The 22,453-nt window shown below is 49.7% G+C and overlaps 1 protein-coding gene across 30 annotated transcripts in view; it reads left to right on the top strand.

The window, feature by feature from the left end:
- The window catches only part of NRXN3 (neurexin 3), a 637,781-nt gene that overhangs the window by 502,335 nt on the left and 112,993 nt on the right, over positions 1–22,453 (top strand). Inside the window, exon 1 of one of the 30 annotated variants that reach the window (XM_088460852.1) lies at positions 19,472–19,905. The exons of 28 other annotated variants lie outside the window; for them this stretch is intronic. In XM_088460852.1, coding sequence (XP_088316978.1) covers positions 19,698–19,905 — 208 coding nt within the window. In that variant the 5' untranslated portion in view covers positions 19,472–19,697. Of the gene's footprint in view, positions 1–19,471; positions 19,906–22,453 lie in introns of those variants that run through there. One more of the 30 variants, XM_088460853.1, reaches the window with a different exon arrangement.

Genomic DNA, 22,453 nt, shown 5'->3' with positions numbered 1-22,453 from the left:
TTCAGTTGTCCTTCAAACCTGTCCCAGTTTTGAGGTTAGTAAAACCACTAAAGCCCCAGTGGAATTCTCCCTGCTAAATCCCAGCCAGTAATTAATTAATGCTGCCAGTAATTGGGCATTTCCTCTGCATAGTTAGTGTCCTTCAGCAAAGGCTTCGCCCCCCTCTTTGTTTGGTGGGTAATTGTAATGCGTATCTGTGCTTCCTTCCACCTGAGATGGGGCACGGCAGTCAGAAAGCAGATGTGAGAGGCAGGACTGCATTAAGCTTTGTGGGGGCCCCTAACAATACAATGGTCAGTGCTGGTGATGTTATCAAAAAGTATCATGTGTAAGTTCTCCCAGCACCACAAATGTGATAAACACACTGTATTGGGCCCCAGTTCACAAATTCCACAGTGCCCTCCACGCTGGTAATGCTTTAATTACTCACAGTCTTGTGGGAAGAATTGTGGCTCCCCTCATCCCTGTAATATTATTTTGGTATGCAGCAAAGTTAAGTGCTAGGTATGCATGTAGTTTCCCTTGTTTAAGCTGCGAGAGGGGATGTTACGATTTGGCTGCAGGAATGGAGGGTCAGGTTGCAGGAGAGGAGATTAGCGTTAGGCTGCAGGAATGGAGGGTCAGGTTGCAGGAGAGGAGATTAGCGTTAGGCTGCAGGAGAGGAGATCAGGGTTAGGCTGCAGGAGCAGAGGGTTAGCGTTAGGCTGCAGGAGAGGAGGGTTAGCGTTAGGCTGCAGGAGAGATTAGGATTAGGCTGCAGGAGAGGAGATTAGGGTTAGGCTGCAGGAGCAGATGGTTAGCGTTAGGTTGCAGGAGGAGGGTTAGTGTTAGGCTGCAGGAGAGGATATTAGGGTTAGGCTGCAGGAGAGGAGATCAGGGTTAGGCTGCAGGAGAGGAGATCAGGGTTAGGCTGCAGGAGAGGAGATTAGGGTTAGGCTGCAGGAGCAGAGGGTTAGCGTTAGGCTGCAGGAGAGGAGGGTTAGCGTTAGGCTGCAGGAGAGGAGATTAGGGTTAGGCTGCAGGAGAGGAGATCAGGGTTAGGCTGCAGGAGCAGAGGGTTAGCGTTAGGCTGCAGGAGAGGAGGGTTAGCGTTAGGCTGCTAGAGAGATTAGGGTTAGGCTGCAGGAGGACATTAGGGTTAGGTTGCAGGAGAGATTAGCGTTAGGCTGCAGGAGAGGAGATTAGTGTTAGGCTGCAGCAGCAGAGGGCTAGCGTTAGGCTGCAGGGGAGGAGATTAGCGTTAGGCTGCAGGGGAGATTAGGGTTAGGCTGCAGGAGCGGAGGGTTAGCATTAGGCTGCAGGAGAGGAGATTAGGGTTAGGCTGCAGGAGAGGAAGAGGAGATCAGGGTTAGGCTGCAGGAGCAGAGGGTTAGCGTTAGGCTGCAGGAGAGGAGATTAGGGTTAGGCTGCAGGAGCGGAGGGTTCGGATGCGGGAGGGGAGGTTAGGATTAGACTGCAAGAGTGGAGGGTTAGGCTGCAGGAGCTGAGGGTTAGGCTGCAGGAGGGGAGGTTAGGATTAGGCTACAGGAACGGAGGGATAGGGTTAGGCTGCGGGAGGGGAGGTTAGGGTTAGATTGCGGGAGGGGATGGATAGGGTTAGGCTGCAGGAGGAGAGATTAGAGTTAGCCTGCAGGAGAAGATGGTGTGAAAGGGAAGGGTTAGGGTTAGGCTGCAGGATCTGAGGGTTAGGGTTAGGCTGCGGGAGGGGAGGTTAGGATTAGGCTACAGGAATGGAGGGATAGGGTTAGGCTGCGGGAGCAGAGGGATAGGGTTAGGCTGCAGGAGTGGAGTGTTAGGGTTAGATTGCGGGAGGAGAGATTAGGGTTAGCCTGCAGGAGCAGATGGTGTGAAAGGGAAGGGTTAGGTTAGGCTGTGGGAGTGGAGGATTAGGGTTACTCATTGCCGGGACTCACTGTCATCTGAAGGGAGGGGGGGGTCTTATTTTTAAGTAGCGCTGTCTGGGAGTTGCTTTAAGAAATGAATATTTCCCAGGAACACTTTACGCGGGTGCTTTCTACTTTTTCACAGAGAAAATAATTAAATCAGTGAGTGGAGCAGGGTTGGCCGCAGGCAGCACCAGCAGGCGAGAGGTTAAGATCTTGTGTGTGTAGGTTTCTTGTAAGCCCCCAGGAATTACACTCAGATCAATAGATCACACTTACTGGCCTTTGTTCTCTGGGATGGGTTCCCAGGGGCAGAAAACACTCTTAGATTATGTTACAGAGCAGGTCAGGCTGATTCCAGCCTCACTCTCAGCGTCTTGTTTAACAAATTGGATTTTACATTGCGTTTAATCACAGGGCAAGGCATGAAAGCCAGCATGGAACAAGTGCTGCAGATTGATATTCCTGGGGCCTGGTGATGTGACAGCACCGTACCGTCACTTGCCCGTGTCCTGTGGGAACTATGCAGATTGATGTGTAATTGTCAGGTGTTACATTATCCACCACTGTGATCTAACCCATCAGCACCCAATGACCAATACATTGTAATTGTCATTTATAATGGCTGTGATAGCGTTCAATAATAGGAAAGCAGTTCCTTCACCCACCGGCCGTTTGTCTCCGAGCTTTCATCACATCCTTTGCTGTATACCGCTCTGACCGAGACATTATGAGTTTAAAGGGACATTAAACTAGAAACATTATAGTAACGGTGCTCTTATGTCAGATGTGATCTATCTATCATCTATCTATCTCATATCTCTATCTATCATTAATCTATCTCATATCTCTATCTATCTATCTATCTATCTATAAATTGTCACAGTTTACTTTACACACATTTTAAATGGGTCACTCTGCTCTATCGGGGTCTATGACAGATATTCTATTTACTGCCGCTATACAAATAAGAAAGCCTGTACATAGATACAAGAAATAATGTTCTTTGTACAATGACTTATGTCTGTATGTTCTAAATCAATATTAACAGGGTACATATTCCCTTTAAATGTAATGCTGAGTACACACTAACCGATATGTGTACCCAGCGATGCGACACGCGAACCCCCTGCCGACGGGCCTACATATCGGGTGGCCTGTATACGGTAGATGATCCAGTTCCCGACCACTCAATATGACAGCAACGGGATTGGTATGATTTACCGCCGGCCAACAGCGGAAGCTCAGCAGTGAAGATCCCGACAGGTAAGTATATATTCTATTTACTAACCTAACCTCCCCCCCTCTAACCCTCCCTTAGGGGTACCTAACCCTAACCCCCCCTTCCCCTAGCCTAACCTCCCTGGTGAGTGCCTAACTTTAAGTCCCCCCTGGGAGCCCCTAATCTAAACCTCCCCCCCCTGCGGCTGTCCACGCCCGGCGCCGGCTTACCTTCGATCGGTAAACTGGGCGGCGGGATTTCGACACCTGTCATTAGACACTTACCGGATTAGACAGTCGGGAGCCGGCGGTCGGGATTTCGTCTGTCGGCTTCCCGACACCACTACATGGGGTTGTCAGTCGCTTTGTCAGGTTGGCCTATATGTAGGGACGAGCTGACGACCCCACAGAACAAGCACCGGATGACATAGAGCATACACACTACGCGATTTTGAACGATATGTCGTTCCGATGTGTCGGAAACGAACATATCATTCAAAAAATCGTCTAGTGTGTATGCACCTTGGGGGTGACACTGAGCAAGTAGCGCTGTTTGCCATTCTCCCAGCTTCTTTGCTTCAATTTTGTATTGACTGGGAATTAGTAAAGCATAGCTCCTGGTGTCTGACCAGAATCCATTCTTCCCAGGTGTAGAGTTCGGATAATAAATGGCCCTTTCTGCCTAACTGCTTGTTATCTCCTCTCTCCATAACATAACAATGGCGGCGGTGTACAGTTCTTTCTGCGTAACCCATCATAAGTTTCTCTCTCCAAACTCTACACTTTTCCAGTCCTCAGTCTTTACACGCCTACTGATAGGCCCGCCATTTGGGCAGCACAGTGACGTGGGCAGCAGAGCTGCCTAATTCTGACCACATTCTATATCTCCGGCGTACCCCAGCCCTCACACATATGTCTAGTCATGATTGCTGTGCCTGAAGCAGACGGATTGGCCACCCCGATAGCGGAGTGAGGGGGAGACCTCACTTTACAAAGATTTTCTCTCAACACTGTGACAGAAAGTGGGAAAATGCAGAAAACTGTGAAACATGAGATGTATTTATAAACCTGGTGGTATATCAGCTTTCTGAAGCTTAGATGCCAGGAGCTGCTCTGTGTATAAATACAAATCCCAGTATACACATTCTCCGTTGGCACAACGGCTGTACATCTGTTTACTAAGCAGGACAGCAATAACGTATGAATGCACCAGTCTGTTCTATGTAGGGCAAGTAAGATGGTCTTTCAGTGACAGGGATAACTTTATTAAATAGAGGACATTCAAGACATTCCTGCCCCCCTCCCCACCACCTTTCCTCTAGAGGTTGGAAAGGAACTGTGATTATTTCAACCCTTTATGTTATGAGGCAAGCCAGGTACTGGAGAAAGGAACCTGAGGAAGGGGAGCCAGGTACTGGAGAAAGGAACCTGAGGAAGGGGAGCCAGGCAGCCAGGTACTGGAGAAAGGAACCTGAGGAAGGGGAGCCAGGTACTGGAGAAAGGAACCTGAGGAAGGGGAGCCAGGCAGCCAGGTACTGAAGAAATGAACCTGAGGAAAGGGATCCAGGTACTGGAGAAAGGAACCTGAGGAAGGGGAGCCAGGCAGCCAGGTACTGGAGAAATGAACTTGAGGAAAGGGAGCCAGGTACTGGAGAAAGGAACCTGAGGAAGGGGAGCCAGGCAGACAGGTACTGGAGAAAGGAACCTGAGGAAAGGGATCCAGGTACTGGAGAAAGGAACCTCAGGAACGGGAACCAGGCAGCCAGGTACTGGAGAAATTAACCTGAGGAAAGGGAGCCAGGTACTGGAGAAAGGAACCTGAGGAAGGGGAGCCAGGCAGAAAGGTACTGGAGAAAGGAACCTGAGGAAGGGGAGCCAGGCACTGGAGAAATTAACCTGAGGAAAGGGAGCCAGGTGCTGGAGAAAGGAACCTGAGGAAGGGGAGCCAGGTACTGGAGAAATTAACCTGAGGAAAGGGAGCCAGGTGCTGGAGAAAGGAACCTGAGGAAGGGGAGCCATTCCACCAGCTACTGGAGAGAGGAACCGCTGAGAGTAAAGAGAGCGGGGCAGCCAGTTACTGGAGAAAAAAACCTCTGTGAGGAAGAGGAACCAGGAAGCTAGTTACTGGAGAGAGGAACCGCTGAAAGTAAGGGGAGCCAGGCAACCAGTTACTGGAGAAAAGAACCTCAGTGAGGGATGGGAAACCAGGAATCCAGTTACTGGAGAAAGGAAGGTCTTTGAGGAAAGGGAGCGAGGCAGCCAGTTACTGGAGAAAAGAACCTCTGTGAGGAAGAGGAACCAGGAAGCTACTCTCTGGAGAGAGGAACCGCTGAAAGGGGAGCCAGGCAACCAGTTACTGGAGAAAAGAACCTCAGTGAGGAATGGGAAACCAGGAATCCAGTTACTGAAGAAAGGAAGTTCTGTGAGGAAAGGGAGCCAGGCAGCCAGTTACTGGAGAAAGGAACTGCTGAGAGTAAGGAGAACCGCGCAGCCAGTTACTGGAGAGAGTAAGGAGAGCCGGGCAGCCAGTTACTGGAGAAAGGAGCCTCTGTGAGGAAGGGAAACCAGGAAGCCCATTACTGGAGAAAGGAGCCTCTGTGAGGAAGGGAAACCAGGAAGCCAGTTACTGGAGAAAGGAACTTCTGTGAGGAAGGGGAACCAGGAAGCCAGTTACTGGAGAAAGTAAGGAGAGCGGGCAGCCACTTACTGGAGAAAGGAACGTCTGTGAGGAAGGGGAACCAGGAAACCAGTTACTGGAGAAAGTAACCTCTGTGAGGAATGGGAACCAGGAAGCCAGTTACTGGAGAAAGTAACCTCTGTGAGGAATGGGAACCATGAAGCCAGTTACTGGAGAAAGTAACCTCTGTGAGGAATGGGAACCAGGAAGCCAGTTACTGGAGAAAGGAGCCTCTGTAAATAAAGGGAACCAGGAAGCCAGTTACTGGGAAAAGGAACCTCTGTGAGGAAGGGGAACCAGTTACTGGAGAAAGTAAGGAGAGCCGGGCAGCCAGTTACTGGAGAAAGGAACGTCTGTGAGGAAGGGGAGCCAGGCAGCCAGTTACTGGAGAGAGTAAGGAGAGCCGGGCAGCTAGTTACTGGAGAAAGGAACGTTTGTGAGGAAGGGGCGCCAGGCAGCCAGTTACTGGAGAAAGTAAGGAGAGCCGGGCAGCCAGTTACTGAGGAAAGGAACGTCTGTGAGGAAGGGAGGAAGGGGAACCAGGAAGCCAGTTACTGGAGAAAGTAACCTCTGTGAGGAATGGGAACCAGGAAGCCAGTTACTGGAGAAAGTAACCTCTGTGAGGAAGGGAAACTAGGAAGCCAGTTACTGGAGAAAGTAACCTCTGTGAGGAAGGGAAACCAGGAAGCCAGTTACTGGAGAAAGTAACCTCTGTGAGGAATGGGAACCAGGAAGCCAGTTACTGGAGAAAGGAGCCTCTGTGAATAAAGGGAACCAGGAGGCCAGTTACTGGAGAAAGTAACCTCTGTGAGGAAGGGAAAAAAGGAAGCCAGTTACTGGAGAAAGTAACCTCTGTGAGGAATGGGAACCAGGAAGCCAGTTACTGGAGAAAGGAGCCTCTGTGAATAAAGGGAACCAGGAAGCCAGTTACTGGGGAAAGGAACCTCCGTGAGGAAGGGGAACCAGGAAGCCAGTTACTGGAGAAGGTAAGGAGAGCCGGGCAGCCAGTTACTGGAGAAATGAACGTCTGTGAGGAAGGGGAGCCAGGCAGCCAGTTACTGGAGAGAGTAAGGAGAGCGGGGCAGCTAGTTACTGGAGAAAGTAACGTCTTTTTATGGAAGGGGTGTCAGGCAGCCAGTTACTGGAGAAAGTAAGGAGAGCTGGGCAGCCAGTTGCTTAAGAAAGTAACCTCTGTGAGGAAGGGAAACCAGGAAGCCAGTTACTGGAGAAAGTAACCTCTGTGAGGAAGGGAAACCAGGAAGCCAGTTACTGGAGAAAGAAACCTCTGTGAGGAATGGGAACCAGGAAGCCAGTTACTGGAGAAAGGAGCCTCTGTGAATAAGGGGAACCAGGAAGCCAGTTACTGGGGAAAGGAACCTCTGTGAGGAAGGAGAGCCGGGCAGCCAGTTACTGGAGAAATGGATGTCTTTGAGGAAGGGGAGCCAGGAAGCCAGTTACTGGAGAGAGTAAGGAGAGCTGGGCAGCTAGTTACTGGAGAACGGAACGTCTTTTTATGGAAGGGGTGCCAGGCAGCCAGTTACTGGAGAAAGTAAGGAGAGCCGGGCAGCCAGTTACTGGAGAAAGGAATGTCTGTGAGGAAGGGGAACCAGGAAGCCAGTTACTGGAGAAAGGAGCCTCTGTGAATAAGGGGAACCAGGAAGCCAGTTACTGGGGAAAGGAACCTCTGTGAGGAAGGAGAGCCGGGCAGCCAGTTACTGGAGAAATGGATGTCTTTGAGGAAGGGGAGCCAGGAAGCCAGTTACTGGAGAGAGTAAGGAGAGCTGGGCAGCTAGTTACTGGAGAACGGAACGTCTTTTTATGGAAGGGGTGCCAGGCAGCCAGTTACTGGAGAAAGTAAGGAGAGCCGGGCAGCCAGTTACTGGAGAAAGGAATGTCTGTAAGGAAGGGGAACCAGGAAGCCAGTTACTGGAGAAAGTAACCTCTGTGAGGAATGGGAACCAGGAAGCCAGTTACTGGAGAAAGTAACCTCTGTGAGGAAGGGAAACCAGGAAGCCAGTTACTGGAGAAAGGAGCCTCTGTGAATAAAGGGAACCAGGAGGCCAGTTACTGGAGAAAGTAACTTCTGTGAGGAAGGGAAAAAAGGAAGCCAGTTACTGGAGAAAGTAACCTCTGTGAGGAATGGGAACCAGGAAGCCAGTTACTGGAGACAGGAGCCTCTGTGAATAAAGGCAGCCAGGAAGCCAGTTACTGGGGAAAGGAACCTCTGTGAGGAAGGGGAACCAGAAAGCCAGTTACTGGAGAAAGTAAGGAGAGCCGGGCAGCCAGTTACTGGAGAAATGAACGTCTGTGAGGAAGGGGAGCCAGGCAGCCAGTTACTGGAGAGAGTAAGGAGCCGGGCAGCCAGTTACTGGAGAAAGTAACCTCTGTGAGGAATGGAAACCAGGAAGCCAGTTACTGGAGAAAGTAACCTCTGTGAGGAATGGAAACCAGGAAGCCAGTTACTGGAGAAAGTAACCTCTGTGAGGAAGGGAAACCAGGAAGCCAGTTACTGGAGAAAGTAACCTCTGTGAGGAATGGGAACCAGGCAGCCAGTTACTGGAAAAAGGAACATCTGTGAGGAAGGGGAACCAGGAAGCCAGTTACTGGAGAAAGGAACGTCTGTGAGGAAGGGGAGCCATGCAGCCAGTTACTGGAGAGAGTAAGGAGAGCCGGGCAGCCAGTTACTGGAGAAAGGAACATCTGTGAGGAAGGGGAGTCAGGCAGCCAGTTACTGGAGAAAGGAACCTTTGTGAGGAAGGGGAGCCAGGCAGCCAGTTACTGGAGAGAGTAATGAGAGCTGGGCAGCCAGTTACTGGAGTAAGGAACCTCTGTGAGGAAGGGGAGCCAGGCAGCCAGTTACTGGAGAGAGTAAGGAGAGCCGGGCGGCTAGTTACTGGAGAAAGGAACGTCTGCGAGGAAGAGATGCCAGGCAGCCAGTTACTGGAGAAAGTAAGGAAAGCCGGGCAGCCAGTTGCTGGAGAAAGGAACCTCTGTGAGGAAGGGGAACCAGGAAGCCAGTTACTGGAGAAAGGAACTTCTGTGAGGAAGGGGAACCAGGAAGCCAGTTACTGGAGAAAGGAGCCTCTGTGAAGAAGGGGAACCAGGAAGTCAGTTACTGGAGAAAGGAACTTCTGTGAGGAAGGGGAACCAGGAAGCCAGTTACTGGAGAAAGTAACCTCTGTGAGGAATGGGAACCAGGAAGTCAGTTACTGGAGAAACTAACTTCTGTGAGGAAGGGGAACCAGGAAGCCAGTTACTGGAGAAAGTAAGGAGAGCCAGGCAGCCAGTTACTGGAGAAAGGAACCTCTGTGAGGAAGGGGAACCAGGAAGCCAGTTACTGGAGAAAGGAACGTCTGTGAGGAAGGGGAGCCAGTTACTGGAGAGAGTAAGGAGAGCTCGGCAGCCAGTTACTGGAGAAAGGAACCTCTGTGAGGAAGGGGAGCCAGGCAGCCAGTTACTGGAGAAAGGAACCTTTGTGAGGAAGGGGAGCCAGGTGACCCATCAAATGAGTGTCTGTGTGTGAAGCCAGACGGACTGTTACTGGAGATTGGACCCTCAGTAAATGTAACAGCTTAGCACAGACTTCAATACACACACCTACCCCTTTATGAGAAAAGGCACTATAGAGCCCTGTAAATAAGAAATATCCCATCCCATATACAGTATGTCCCCATAGCTGAGGAAGGAAAGGGAAGCACTGACCATACATGTAATGAAATGACCTCTATGAGAGAAGGGAACGTCAGCAGCTGTCAGGACTTATTCAGGTCTGCCACCTCCAGCACATCTAGTGATTGTAATCCCAAGCTCTCGCCTGCAGGTAAACACTGATAGGAAGCGGCAATTTAGTCTCCTGTTTGTTACTGATATAAAATGCTATATAATTATCTCTGTAATGAGGCACGCTGAGCGCTGGGCTCCGGGAGGTGGGAGGGGGGCTCTTGGTTTGCATTGCAGGGGAATGTGAAGTTGATTCACATTTCAGTTTTGCTAATTTTCTAGTGGGAGCCTCCAAACAATTCTTTACCCCCTTTTAGATGTGTCCTCTTTATATGATAGACAGATACATATAAATATGACCTCATTAGTGCTAGCATAGCGCCTTACAGGATGACCCAGTGTATTCACAGCAGTCGGTTGTCCTGTGATCTGAGGCAGCGGGCACTCTGTTAATGTGAGCTGGAGAGCCTGGATCCTGATGTGCCGAATCGCTATTGTCCTTTTGGGTGGCTGCATCTGTACGGTCACCTGTGGGATTGCTGCGGTGATAACTTTCTTGCGACATCTTTATCGGGATGGGGGGGGGGGCGGACCACAAGATGGACCGGTGTATTTTCAGTCATGCACATGCAGTACATGTACCCGGCACACACTGGAGCTCATTCAGAGTCGCTCGCTAGATGCGATCGCTCGTATCCAGCGTATGCAAATTCGGCTAAGTGACGCCATGACAGGCTATCGCTCGGGAAGGCATTAGCACGCTCTCTTTGGCTGTGCGAGCGATCGCTGTGTATGCAGACACCCATTAGCATATGTTGAGACGCCCAGTAGCGCACGTCATCTCCAGGAAGTGTTTTAAAACATTGGTACATCGTGGACCATCGGAAGCGATTGCAGAGCTTGTGGTTGACTTACCTTACCGCAAGCACTGCGAGGACTTCAGTGTAAAAAACAAATGTGACATGTACTATGACGCTACTTGTTAATTATGCACGCCTGAGAAATGGCGTTGGAACACTCAGGCACGCCTGCGTTCGCATCTTCAACCCCCCGTTATTAGTGTCCTGCCCCTGTTACCACCCACAAACGGCCTCTCATGTCACTCATTACACTGAGCTGTCTTTGCTTGGCGAGTAGGCGGTTGCGATCGCACAGATTAGTTCACGCACGCGAACGAAGCGTGCGCGTACGCATACCATCGGGCTGCTTGTGAGCGCACAGCGCTTGCGAGTGGCTCTAAATTAGCTCCTCTGTGTAAAAGCCGTCAGTATTTACCCTGCATGCAAAAATAATAAATGTTTTTGCCCTCCTTGCGTTGCAGCATGGTTTGTCAAGGTGCAAAGTTAAGGTGCCCATACATCTGCCACGGATTGTCGCAATGTAGCAATGCGATCGGAAATGCTGATCTGCCGGGTGGAAACGCCGACCGCCCACCATCGAAATTTTACATGTTAAATGTCTTCCCGATTAGACAATCACGATAATTATTTGATCGCGATCGTCAAATCGTGAAAATCCAACATGTTGGATTTCTGCGATGCCGGGTTGCAGCATTGCGGCAAACCATCACAGATGTATGGGGCCCTTTACTCAGTACTGAATGCACAGAAAATCACTCAGTACCGTAGTCAATATCAGGACCACTCACATGAACTCAATCATTAGTCCAGGGGGTGCCTGGGAATGACTCATGCACTGATTGATGCACCTGTGCTCAGGTTATTTAGGATCTCTGCCCCGAGAACCTGTGCTATACATTGTACAATATATATGCAGTGTACATAAGCTGGGAGCAGGCGTGTCCTCTCCCAAACCATGGCTGCCTTGATTTACAAGGTGATACACAGATATATCTCATCTGCTGCTCAGATCACTGTCATCTCAGCAGCATTGCGATGGACGCTGGCTCTTTGTCTCCTGTGATAAACTTTACTGCAATGGATGAATGTCAGCGCCAGCAGCCCGATCAGAAAACACTGACTTATGAAGCCAGAAATGAAAATGGAGAAATCCAACAAATAAAATGGACCCTTCTCCTGGCACCGAGCGATTGTGAGCAGCGTGGCAATCTCAGTGGCTCTGCAGTAGTTATGTCTATGGCACATTTCCCCAGTATCCATAAATAAGGGCAACGTTTCCAGCAGGATGAATCACTGCCCGCGATGTCCAAGGTGACAGACGGACGCTTCTCGGCCTATTTGCCAAAGCGAAGCCTGTCAGGTAGTTTCGTCTCTCTCTCTCTTTTTGTTTCCAGATTCGTCTTTGTTTTGTGCAGTGATTAAACTGCATCACATTTTCTGCAGTCACCTGGCAAAGCTACAGACACAAGGGCCAAGGACCCGGGAATAAACCTCTCAGCCTAGATAGAACGACCGGAGTTTATCTACATATAAATACTCCCTCTAGGGCTTGGGGCAGGAAGCCTGGCTCACTCTTCTAGGACATAAAAAGGGGAGAGATGTGATTGAAGATCAGGGGTACATATTTTACACCATTTTTTTTATCCCCTGCTAATGAAATGATGAGGTTTTAGTATTTATGGCGCCATCTTGTTTTATGGGCGATCACTGCCGGGCGGCAGAAGTGGTTATGAGCGCTCAGTATTGGAATTTACTGGTTATAATTAACACTGATGTTTGTGAAGCGTGCAAGACTTTACTGCAGTTCCGCTGGCCCAGGTTGGCTCACTCTTCTGTTCATACGGGTTCTCACATACAAAAAGGTATGTATGAGGGTTGGGGAAGAAAGTTAAATATAAGAAGGAGGAAAAAAGACGAAACATTATTGTAGTGTTTCAGAGCATAGCAGCTTATGTACAGTGTCTAGGTGCGTATACACACACAACGATGAAAAGCTGCATACACACACGATTTTTTGAACGATTATCGTTAAACGATAACGTTTAAAAAAAATCGTTCACTTTCTGAGTCAAACGATGAACGATTATCGTTCATGCGCGTTCACGTTTGTAGTTCAGTCAGACTGGCAACTCAACGATTTTCATTAGGGGAATATGCAAAAATCATTTGTAGTTCATAAAAATCGTTCATTACACTTTAAAAAATCTGACAGATAATTTGACAGAAAATCGTTGGTAACAAAATCGTTGTGTGCGTATGCAGCTAATGGTGCATACACACGATCAGATTTTTTCTTCAGATATGGACGATAACGATTTAAAAATCGTTCAGTCGTTCATATCTGAAGGAAAATCGTTCATATCTGACATGCCTGAACGATGGACGATCAACGATGCGCGTTCCCGTTTGTCAGATAACGATATCTGACATCTGATGGGTTTGCAGTCAGACTTGGACGATTCCATTCATTTTAATGCAGTCAAAAATCGTTCAATCGTTCAAATCGTTCAAAACTTTGGTCAAATCGTTCAAATCTTTAATCGTTCAGTCGTTCATCTGACAAATCTGACAAGTCTGACAAATCTGACCGTGTGTACGCTCCATAAGTAATGAACGTTTTTCGTTGAACGATTTTCGTTCAGTTTTTCCCTTGAAAAAGTGAACAAAAATCGTTTTACAAGGTAGTTGGTTTTACTTTACTTAATAAACGATTTTCTGTGTGTTGAAGGAAAAATGTTGCAACTTGTATTGAAAATCGTTCAGTTGGTCAGTCTGACTGAACTACAAACTACAATCGACAAACGGGAACGCGCATGAACGATAATCGTTCGTTTATCACTGAACGATTTTTTGAACGATTGAATGATAACGACATCGTTATAGCTAAATCGTTCAAAAAATCGGTGTGTACGCACCTTAAAGCTGCATACACATACAAACACACACAACAATTTTGTTACCAACGATTTTATGAACGATTTTCTGTCAGATTTTTTAAAGTGTAATGAACGATTTTTTGAACTACAAACGATTTTTGCAACTTCCCTTAAAGAAAATCGTTCATTTGTTTAGTCAGAATGAACTACAAATGGGAACGCGCATGAACGATAATCATTAATCGTTATAACTCAGAAACTGAACGATTTTTTCAACGATTGAACGATAATGATGTCGTTATAGTTAAAAAAATTGTTACGTGTGTATGCACCTTATGTCTCAGCTAGCCTGGAGGGATGCATGGGGAAGAGGCAGAGAGGGTCCAGGCGGAATGACCAGGGCCTCTATATCATACAGCGTTCCCGCAATGGTTACTGTGCAGATGGGCAGTGCCTGGATTAATGTGAAGTAGAGATGCTGACATGGACGTAGCTGTCTCATAATATTAGAGATCAGGCGTATGTGGTGGGGAATCCAGACTGTAAGCTACAATGGGGCAGGGACTGATCTGATTGGTTCAATATTTTCTAGAATGCACAGCGTAAAATGGTGGCACTATATTAATAAACAATAAATATAAGGGTCTATGTACTAAGCCTTGGACAGAGTCAAAGGGCCTGATTCATTATGGATTGCAACAGCGTATGCAGATCGGTTGATGGTGCGTACTGCGCATACCTAAGCATTGCAGGGAGGGAGGTAGCACTGCAATCACTCACGCAGATATAAAGCCATCGCAGGGTGACAGACCGTGAGCATTTCGGGGGGGTGATGGGGGAGTGATCTGAGAAACGCAGGTGTACCAGTCCTTTTGAATGCTGTTGCCTGGGCGTGCATAAATTAGCCACTGCGACGGCATACGCAGCTTGTGTACACACTGCGTGCAACGAGGTTAGCAATTTCAGAGTAAGGTCAGACCTGCTGTAATTGTGCGTGAGGGGCCGATGGTACTCGATGTTACCGATGTAGACAGTGCATCCGGAAAGTATTCACAGCGCTTCACTTTTTCCACATTTTGTTGTTACAGCTTTATTCCAAAATGGAATAAATTCATTTTTGTCCTCAAAATTCTATACACAAAACCCCATAATGACATTGTGTAAAAAGTTTTTTTGTGAATTTTGCTAATTTAATACTTTCCGGATGCACTGTATGCAGCACTGCGTGGTATTACGGATGTGAGATAGCGATAGCGGGCGTCTCTATGCTGGCTGTACGATGGCTTTGCAATTGCAGTCATTAGCATATTTTCACAGCAGACCTGCGATCCATAATGAATCAGGCGCAAAGTGAAGATAATGTACCAACCAATCAGCTCCTAACCTTATTTTTCTAACACAGGGGTCTATGGGCCTGATTCAGCAAGGAACGCAAAGGAGAGAACGCACACACTTGGCCGATGTTTTTGCTCTGTGCATCGCACTGCGCGTGCGCAAACTAGCCGGTGCGATCGGGTTATGGTACGCAGACTACACGCAGTGTGTACGGAGACCCTTCCGATATTGATTGACAGGTAGTGCCGTTTGTGGGTGGTGACGGGGGAGTGGTCAGGTGAACGCAGACGTTATAACGCCATTATAGGGGCGTGCATAATTAAGGCAGTGCGGCGGCATACGCAGCCATACCGTAAGCAGTACACAGAAAGCGGCCAAAATCCTGCGGCAGGTCAGGTCACCCATTATTGTGCGTGAGTCCGATGGTTCTCGATGTTTACGTTATCTTGCGTACTGATCGGTCTGTGAGTAAAGGGAGATGGGCGGCTTAGTATGGGGCTGGGCGTCGGCATCTTGTGCTGCGGTCTCCGTGCGTGTGCATTGATTAGCATATCCTCGCAGCGGACGGGTGCGTGCATCTGCATCCGTGCGTTCCTTGCTGAATCAGGCCCTATCTACTAAGCCTTGGACATAAAGTACCAACCAATTAGCTCCTAACTGTCACTTTACAGGTTGTGTTTGACATTTTGTTTTCAAACACAACCTGTAAAGTGACAGGAGCTGTGGGCCTGATTCAGACCCGGTCGCGAGCGCTGAGCGCTCTCAACCGGGTCGATGGCGACCCACAGCGCATGCGCACGACGGAGCCGGCTCCGTCGTGCGCATGCGCGAGACCCGGCTAGTGACGGGCAATCCGTCACTCCGGGTCTCGCACCAAAGGGGGCGGGCCGGGGGGGGGTGGCTACCCAAACAGAGGCGTTCCCGAGGGAACGCTTGCCGTTTGGGAGCGGCCCCACTGACATCACGAGTGTTAGAGCCGAAAGCTCTCTGGGGCTTGCGATGAACGAGACCCTACCACAAGGGTCTCGTCACAGGCCCGATGGTCGCGATGGTCTTGACCATCGCGACCATCATCATGGCCGCTCGCTATAGCTGTGGGTGGTCATCCATAGCTATGCGAGTGGCCAGGAGGCCGCTCCAAATAGAAAAAAAAAAAAACGCCCTGATTCAGAGCGAGCGCTCTGTCAGAGCGTCTGGCTCTGACTCAAGCCCTGAGTCTCCATCCAGTTTATCTCTATCCAAGGGTTAGTGCATAGACCCTGTAGTCTGTAACATGACAGTTAGCAGCGGATTGGTTGGTACTTTATCTCTTTCCATGAGGCTGTACGTGGAAGCCCATCCCGCCCACGGTGTTGACGCCCCCTGGTGTATGAGAAAGAGTGCCAGCTGTGTGTGATGCTCCCAGCCTGAATCCTTATCTCTCTGCAGCTTAGTGCCCAGTGGGACAGATGGTGACAATCGCAGCTAATGCAGGAGAATGGGAATGTTACTGTGCAGGAATACTGAGATACTGGGACATTTCCACGGAGATATATATAAGACCCAGAACTGTAATTATCTAATGGCTGCTTGTGATTCGCCGTTTCACAGACGGATTTATGTGTGTTGTTTGTATCTCTGATTTCTAAGTATAGTCTGTGTAGTTATGAGGTGCTGTGCTATTGCAGGAGTGCATTCCCTGTCTGTGCAGTCACTGTTGGTAAGATCATGTCAGCACAACTGGGGACACAGAGGCGGTCTATTAACCCCTTCTCTGCAGTGTCTGCACAGCTCATAGACAGGGGCAGAAGGGTATCTGGCTGGTTCAGGAGCAGAGTTGGATATAGGGGTGGCTGCTGTACACAAGGCTGATATGAAATAGGAATAACTCCAATATGATTCAAAGGGAGCTCTCTGAGCAGGACTTCAGTCCATCCCTGCATCCTACTGTATGTCCTGTCCCAATTTCAGATCCCATCTTGTAATGTGAGGGGAACCCCCTGCCCATCCTGTGCTGTGCCTGTCTGCCAGGTATGCAATCGGGAAGCCGGCTGACTTAAGCCCGACAGCCGGCTTCCCGACTGCTTTATCCCGGCGAGGGTTAAATGACAGGCATCTACTTCTAGACGCCTGTCATTTTACCGACGCCGGGAGACCGGCGCCCGGCATCCCGATCGAAGTGATGCCGGGCGCCACTGCGGATAGCCGCGGGGGGGGCTGAGGATTAGGTTTAGGGCTCCCGGGGGGGGACTTAGGGTTAGGCATTGCCTCAGGAGGTTAGGGTTAGGCTAGGGAGGGAAGGTTAGGGTTAGGCACCACCCCGGGGGACTTGGTTTTAGGCGGCGGGGAAAGGGGGGGTTAGGTTTAGGCACTTAGAGGGGGGATTAGGGTTAGGCACTGGGGGGAAGGTTAGGGTTAGGCACCCCTAAGGAGGGCTAGGGAGGTTAGTTCATACTTACCTGGGGACGATCAGGATTTTCAGCCGTGTCGGCCTGCCGCTGTCGGGATTTGAATCGCCGGACTTGTGTCTTGCGGTAATTCGTATGTACTCCGCCTGCCATGTCCCCAGCATCCTCCACCAGTTACAGTTCCTCTGTCACACCCCTGTCTGGTCAGGCTCCTATAAACAACTGGTGGTTCCACAGGAATTCCCTGGTGATGGTTCTTCCTGCAGGAGAAGTGTCAGGCACTGATCTCTGACACCCGTCACTGATCTCTGACACCCCGCACTGATCTCTGACGCCCCGCGCTGATCTCTGACGCCCCGCGCTGATCTCTGACGCCCCGCGCTGATCTCTGACACCCCGCACTGTGCTCTGACACCCTTACACCCATCTCTGACACCCCGCACTGATCTCTGACACCCTTACACCCGCACTGATCTCTGACACCCTGCACTGGGCTCTGACACCATCATTGATCTCTGACACCCCACACTGATCTCTGACACCCTTACACCTGATCTTGATCTCTGACACCCTTACACCTGCACTGATCTCTGACACCCCGCACTGATCTCTTACACCCGCACTGATCTCTGACACCCTGCACTGATCTCTGACATCCCACACTGATCTCTGACACCCTTACACCTGCACTGATCTCTGACACCCTGCACTGGTCTCTGACACCCTTACACCAGCACTGATCTCTGACACCCTTAAATCTGCGCTAATCTCTGACACCCTTACACCAGCACTGATCTGACACCCTTACACCTGCCCTGATCTCTGACACCCTTACACATGCACTGATCTCTGACACCCTTACACCTGCACTGATCTCTGACACCCTTACACCTGCACTGATCTCTGACACCCTGCACTGATCTCTGACACCCTTACACCAGCACTGATCTCTGACACCCTTAAATCTGCGCTGATCTCTGACACCCTTACACCTGCCCTGATCTCTGACACCCTTACACCTGCACTGATCTGTGACACCCCACACTGATCTCTGACAGCCTTACACCTGCCTTGATCTCTGACACCCCACACTGATCTCTGACACCCTTAAATCTGCGCTGATCTCTGACACCCTTACACCAGCACTGATCTGACACCCTTACACCTGCACTGATCTCTGACACCCTTAAATCTGCGCTGATCTCTGACACCCTTACACCAGCACTGATCTGACACCCTTACACCTGCCCTGATCTGACACCCTTACACCTGCACTGATCTGTGACACCCCACACTGATCTCTGACAGCCTTACACCTGCCCTGATCTCTGACACCCCACACTGATCTCTGACACCCTTAAATCTGCGCTGATCTCTGACACCCTTACACCAGCACTGATCTGACACCCTTACACCTGCCCTGATCTCTGACACCCTTAAATCTGCGCTGATCTCTGACACCCTTACACCAGCACTGATCTGACACCCTTACACCTGCCCTGATCTCTGACACCCTTACACATGCACTGATCTCTGACACCCTTACACCTGCACTGATCTCTGACACCCTTACACCTGCACTGATCTCTGACACCCTGCATTGATCTCTGACACCCTTACACCAGCACTGATCTCTGACACCCTTAAATCTGCGCTGATCTCTGACACCCTTACACCAGCACTGATCTGACACCCTTACACCTGCCCTGATCTCTGACACCCTTACACCTGCACTGATCTGTGATACCCCACACTGATCTCTGACAGCCTTACACCTGCCCTGATCTCTGACACCCCACACTGATCTCTGACACTCTTAAATCTGCGCTGATCTCTGACACCCTTACACCAGCACTGATCTGACACCCTTACACCTGCCCTGATCTCTGACACCCTTACACCTGCCCTGATCTCTGACACCCTTAAATCTGCGCTGATCTCTGACACCCCGCACTGGGCTCTGACACTGACACTAATCTAACACCTGCACTGATCTCTGACACCCCGCATTGATCCCATGGACACTGCGTGTACCCACCCAGCCCCCATGCTGCAGCTCTGAATGGGCCTGTCCCTGGGAGATGACAGTAACGGCGTTGTCAGCGGGGTGGGGGCTGCTGCCCTCCCCTCTGACAACCACTCACAGAGCCCCCAGTCCTCAGCTAATTAGCAGGGTCCCAGCTGCAGAGCCACAGGCTGCCCGGACTCACGCACAGCTGCACGTCCTCCAGATTCAGAAATAATTATGGTGCCCCCCCGGCGGCTAGTGAAGGGTTAATAATGAGACCTCGGAGCTGATGACGGAAGTCTCTTTAACCCCTCCATTCCCAGAGTGCATGACAGCTCAGCCCCATCACCTGCATGCAGCCTGCGAGGAGAGCGGAGCACCGATGGCCGGCAGGCAGGACCCTCACCCTCCCCTCCACGTTCGCCTGTAATGTTTCCTCGCTCAGTGCCTCCACACACCACATCGGGTTAATGCAGGAGGCTCGCTTCCATCCCTGATTGGCTGCTAGAGAGCATGCTATTAGCATACCCACGCCCACCCGTCAGCCTGGCATCCTGAGCGCACCTGAAGAGCTCAGTGACAGTCTGTGCGGGCACCTGGCCGGGAGAGGAGCCGCCACCCGGTGCAGGGAGCCCGGCGTGCGAGCAGCAGGATGAGGGGCAGCGGCTAGGCTCTCCGGATGGGAAGCGGGTCAGAATGAGCCCCGGGCGGATTGCGCTGCGCTGATACGATGCGCCCAGGTGGCGCGGTGGCTGCGCCCGGTTCGGGTTCCGGCTCTCCCTGGCTCTGGTCCCTGCTGTGGGGCTGTGTACTGGCTGGAACTTCCTCCGGGACCCTACTGTCCCACTCCACGCACCAGCTCCACTTCCACGGAGGGCGGCATCACCCGGCGCCCTTCTCCATCTACCGGACCCCCGGAGCACTACGCGGCGGGCACGGTGAGTTTACGGGACGGAGAATGTTGTGCGATGTTTATAGGCGACACCAGGGATCTATAGGTGCGGGGAGGCGGGGTGTATAGGGAGTTTGAGATCTATAGGTGCGGGGTGTATAGGGAGTGTGAGATCTATAGGTGCGGGGTGTATAGGGAGTGTGAGATCTATAGGTGCGGGTGTATAGGGTGTGTGAGATCTATAGGTGTGGGGTGTATAGGGAGTGTTAGATCTATGGGTGCGGGGTGTATAGGGAGTGTTAGATCTATGGGTGCGGGGTGTATAGGGAGTGCGGGGTGTATAGGGCGTGTGAGATCTATAGATGAGGGGTGTATAGGGGTGTGAGATCTATAGGTGCGGGGTGTGTAGGGAGTGTGAGATCTATAGGTGCGGGTGTATAGGGTGTGTGAGATCTATAGGTGTGGGGTGTATAGGGAGTGTTAGATCTATGGGTGCGGGGTGTATAGGGAGTGTTAGATCTATGGGTGCGGGGTGTATAGGGAGTGCGGGGTGTATAGGGCGTGTGAGATCTATAGATGAGGGGTGTATAGGGGTGTGAGATCTATAGATGCGGGGTGTATAGGGGTGTGAGATCTATAGGTTGCGGGTGTATAGGGGTGTGAGATCTATAGGTGCGGGGAGCCGAGGTGTTAAAGTAAGATGATATCTATAGGTGCTGAGAGCCGGGGTGTATAGAGTGGACAAAGTCTATATGTGTGGAGAGCATATAGGGAAGATGAATTCTATGTTTGTATGTGCGGGTGCCATGAGATCTATAGGTGTTGGAATTATATAGAGAGGATGAGATCTATAGCATATAGGGAGGATGATATATAGGGAGGATAAGATCTATCGTTGTGGGGAGCATATAGGGAGGATGAGATCTATAGGTATGGGTAGTATATATGGAGGATGATCTATAGGTATGGTGATCATATAGGGAGGATGAGATCTATAGGTATGGTTATCATATAGGGAGGATGAGATCTATAGGTAGCATGGACATATAGGAAAAATCAGATATATAGGTATGGGGAGATGGGGTTTATAGGGAGGGTGAGCTGTATAGGTAATATGAACATATAGATAGGACAACATGTATAGGTTTGTGGAGCTGGAGTGTATGGGTAGAGGAATATGTATACAGTAGATGTGGGATCCCGGGGTATGTGTGAGGAGGGAGGTTTAGGTGTATAGTTATGTGGAGTCAGGGTATGAGGCAGGAGAAGGTATACAGTTATGGGGTACTGGGTATATGGGGGACTTGGTGTGTAGGTGAGAAAGGAATTGGTATGAAATACCGCCGGGGAATGACTGTATAGTGAGCAGCCTCTTCCCCCTGTACATACTGGAAGTGCCGCTTTGTAGACCAGCTGCCCGAGCACTGTCCTTTCTTACTATTACATATGTTGCAGTACCTTGTGTCAAATGATAATTGTATGGGGCATTGTAATATGTATTTCACCATAACTGCGGGTAAAGTGCCATAGGGTGGATATCTGCCACCTGCCCAGTGTCTCAGTCTCTGTGCCCAGGTGCAGGACCCTTACTCTGGCTAATCACACACAGGTCACCCCTTTATCTCATATATCTCAATGCACAGGTGGCTAATGTGCACCATGCCAGTCATTGGACGGATTATATATAATATTTTTACACCTATATATGTTTCTTGAATTCCCTTACGTCATATTACGTCAGCTCAGGAGCTGCATGATCTCTGCTGTATTTTTTTTGTATGAGATTTTAGTCTCAATCCACATATTTATAACTTGATAACACTGAAATGAATGGGTTAAATAGCAGATTATCCAGAACATGAAATTGCCTCTTTTGATCAGGTGTTATGCGCAGATTATAGATGTGACACATCCTGGTAAATGGTTATAAAGCACAGTGCCTATTGCAGTATGAATACGTTGCTCTGGGTCCCATGCTGTGACACCTGCACGCCCGTCAGGACCTGCTGGATGAGGCGCAGTGATTTGGGTGTCTGAGCCAAGTGACAATGTGTGTGGTGGGATCACAAGAGGACGTCTGGGACATGATAGACCCATTTCTGCTGTGGTATGGTGATAAAGGAACCTGTTACCTGTTCTCGTGTGTGTGTGTGTATGTATATGTATGTGTATATATATATATATATATATATATATATGTGTCACTATATATGTAACCAGTAGTTCTTCTGTCATTACGTGGAAAAATGTGTAAGATTTGGGGGGTTTTGTTGTCTCAGGTATTTAATATGTGTTAAATGCTAAAGTGTCCGGTCTCCGTCATACTGGTTTTCTCTTTATATTGTTACTATGGGATCCCTTGTTTTGGTCCAGTGCAATCTACCAAGGCTGCACAGCTGTCTGGCTCGCCTGGTTATACCTGTCACACTGACATTAATGCACACGATACAGTACACACAATAATGTAAGCAATAGACATGTATGTACACAACCCCGTCACTTTGTGTCTCAGCAATGGTCAGCACTCTGTAATGTATATTATGTACAGTCATGGGAGCGAGCATTAAGTACATGGTATTCCTGTGTGGTGTTAA

The sequence above is a fragment of the Taudactylus pleione genome, unplaced genomic scaffold, assembly GCF_031769625.1.
Source record: "Taudactylus pleione unplaced genomic scaffold, aTauple2 ptg000987l, whole genome shotgun sequence".
Lineage (NCBI taxonomy): Eukaryota > Metazoa > Chordata > Amphibia > Anura > Myobatrachidae > Taudactylus > Taudactylus pleione.
The sequence above is the reverse complement of the archived record's forward strand: the minus strand, read 5'-3'. Positions and strand labels throughout refer to the sequence as shown.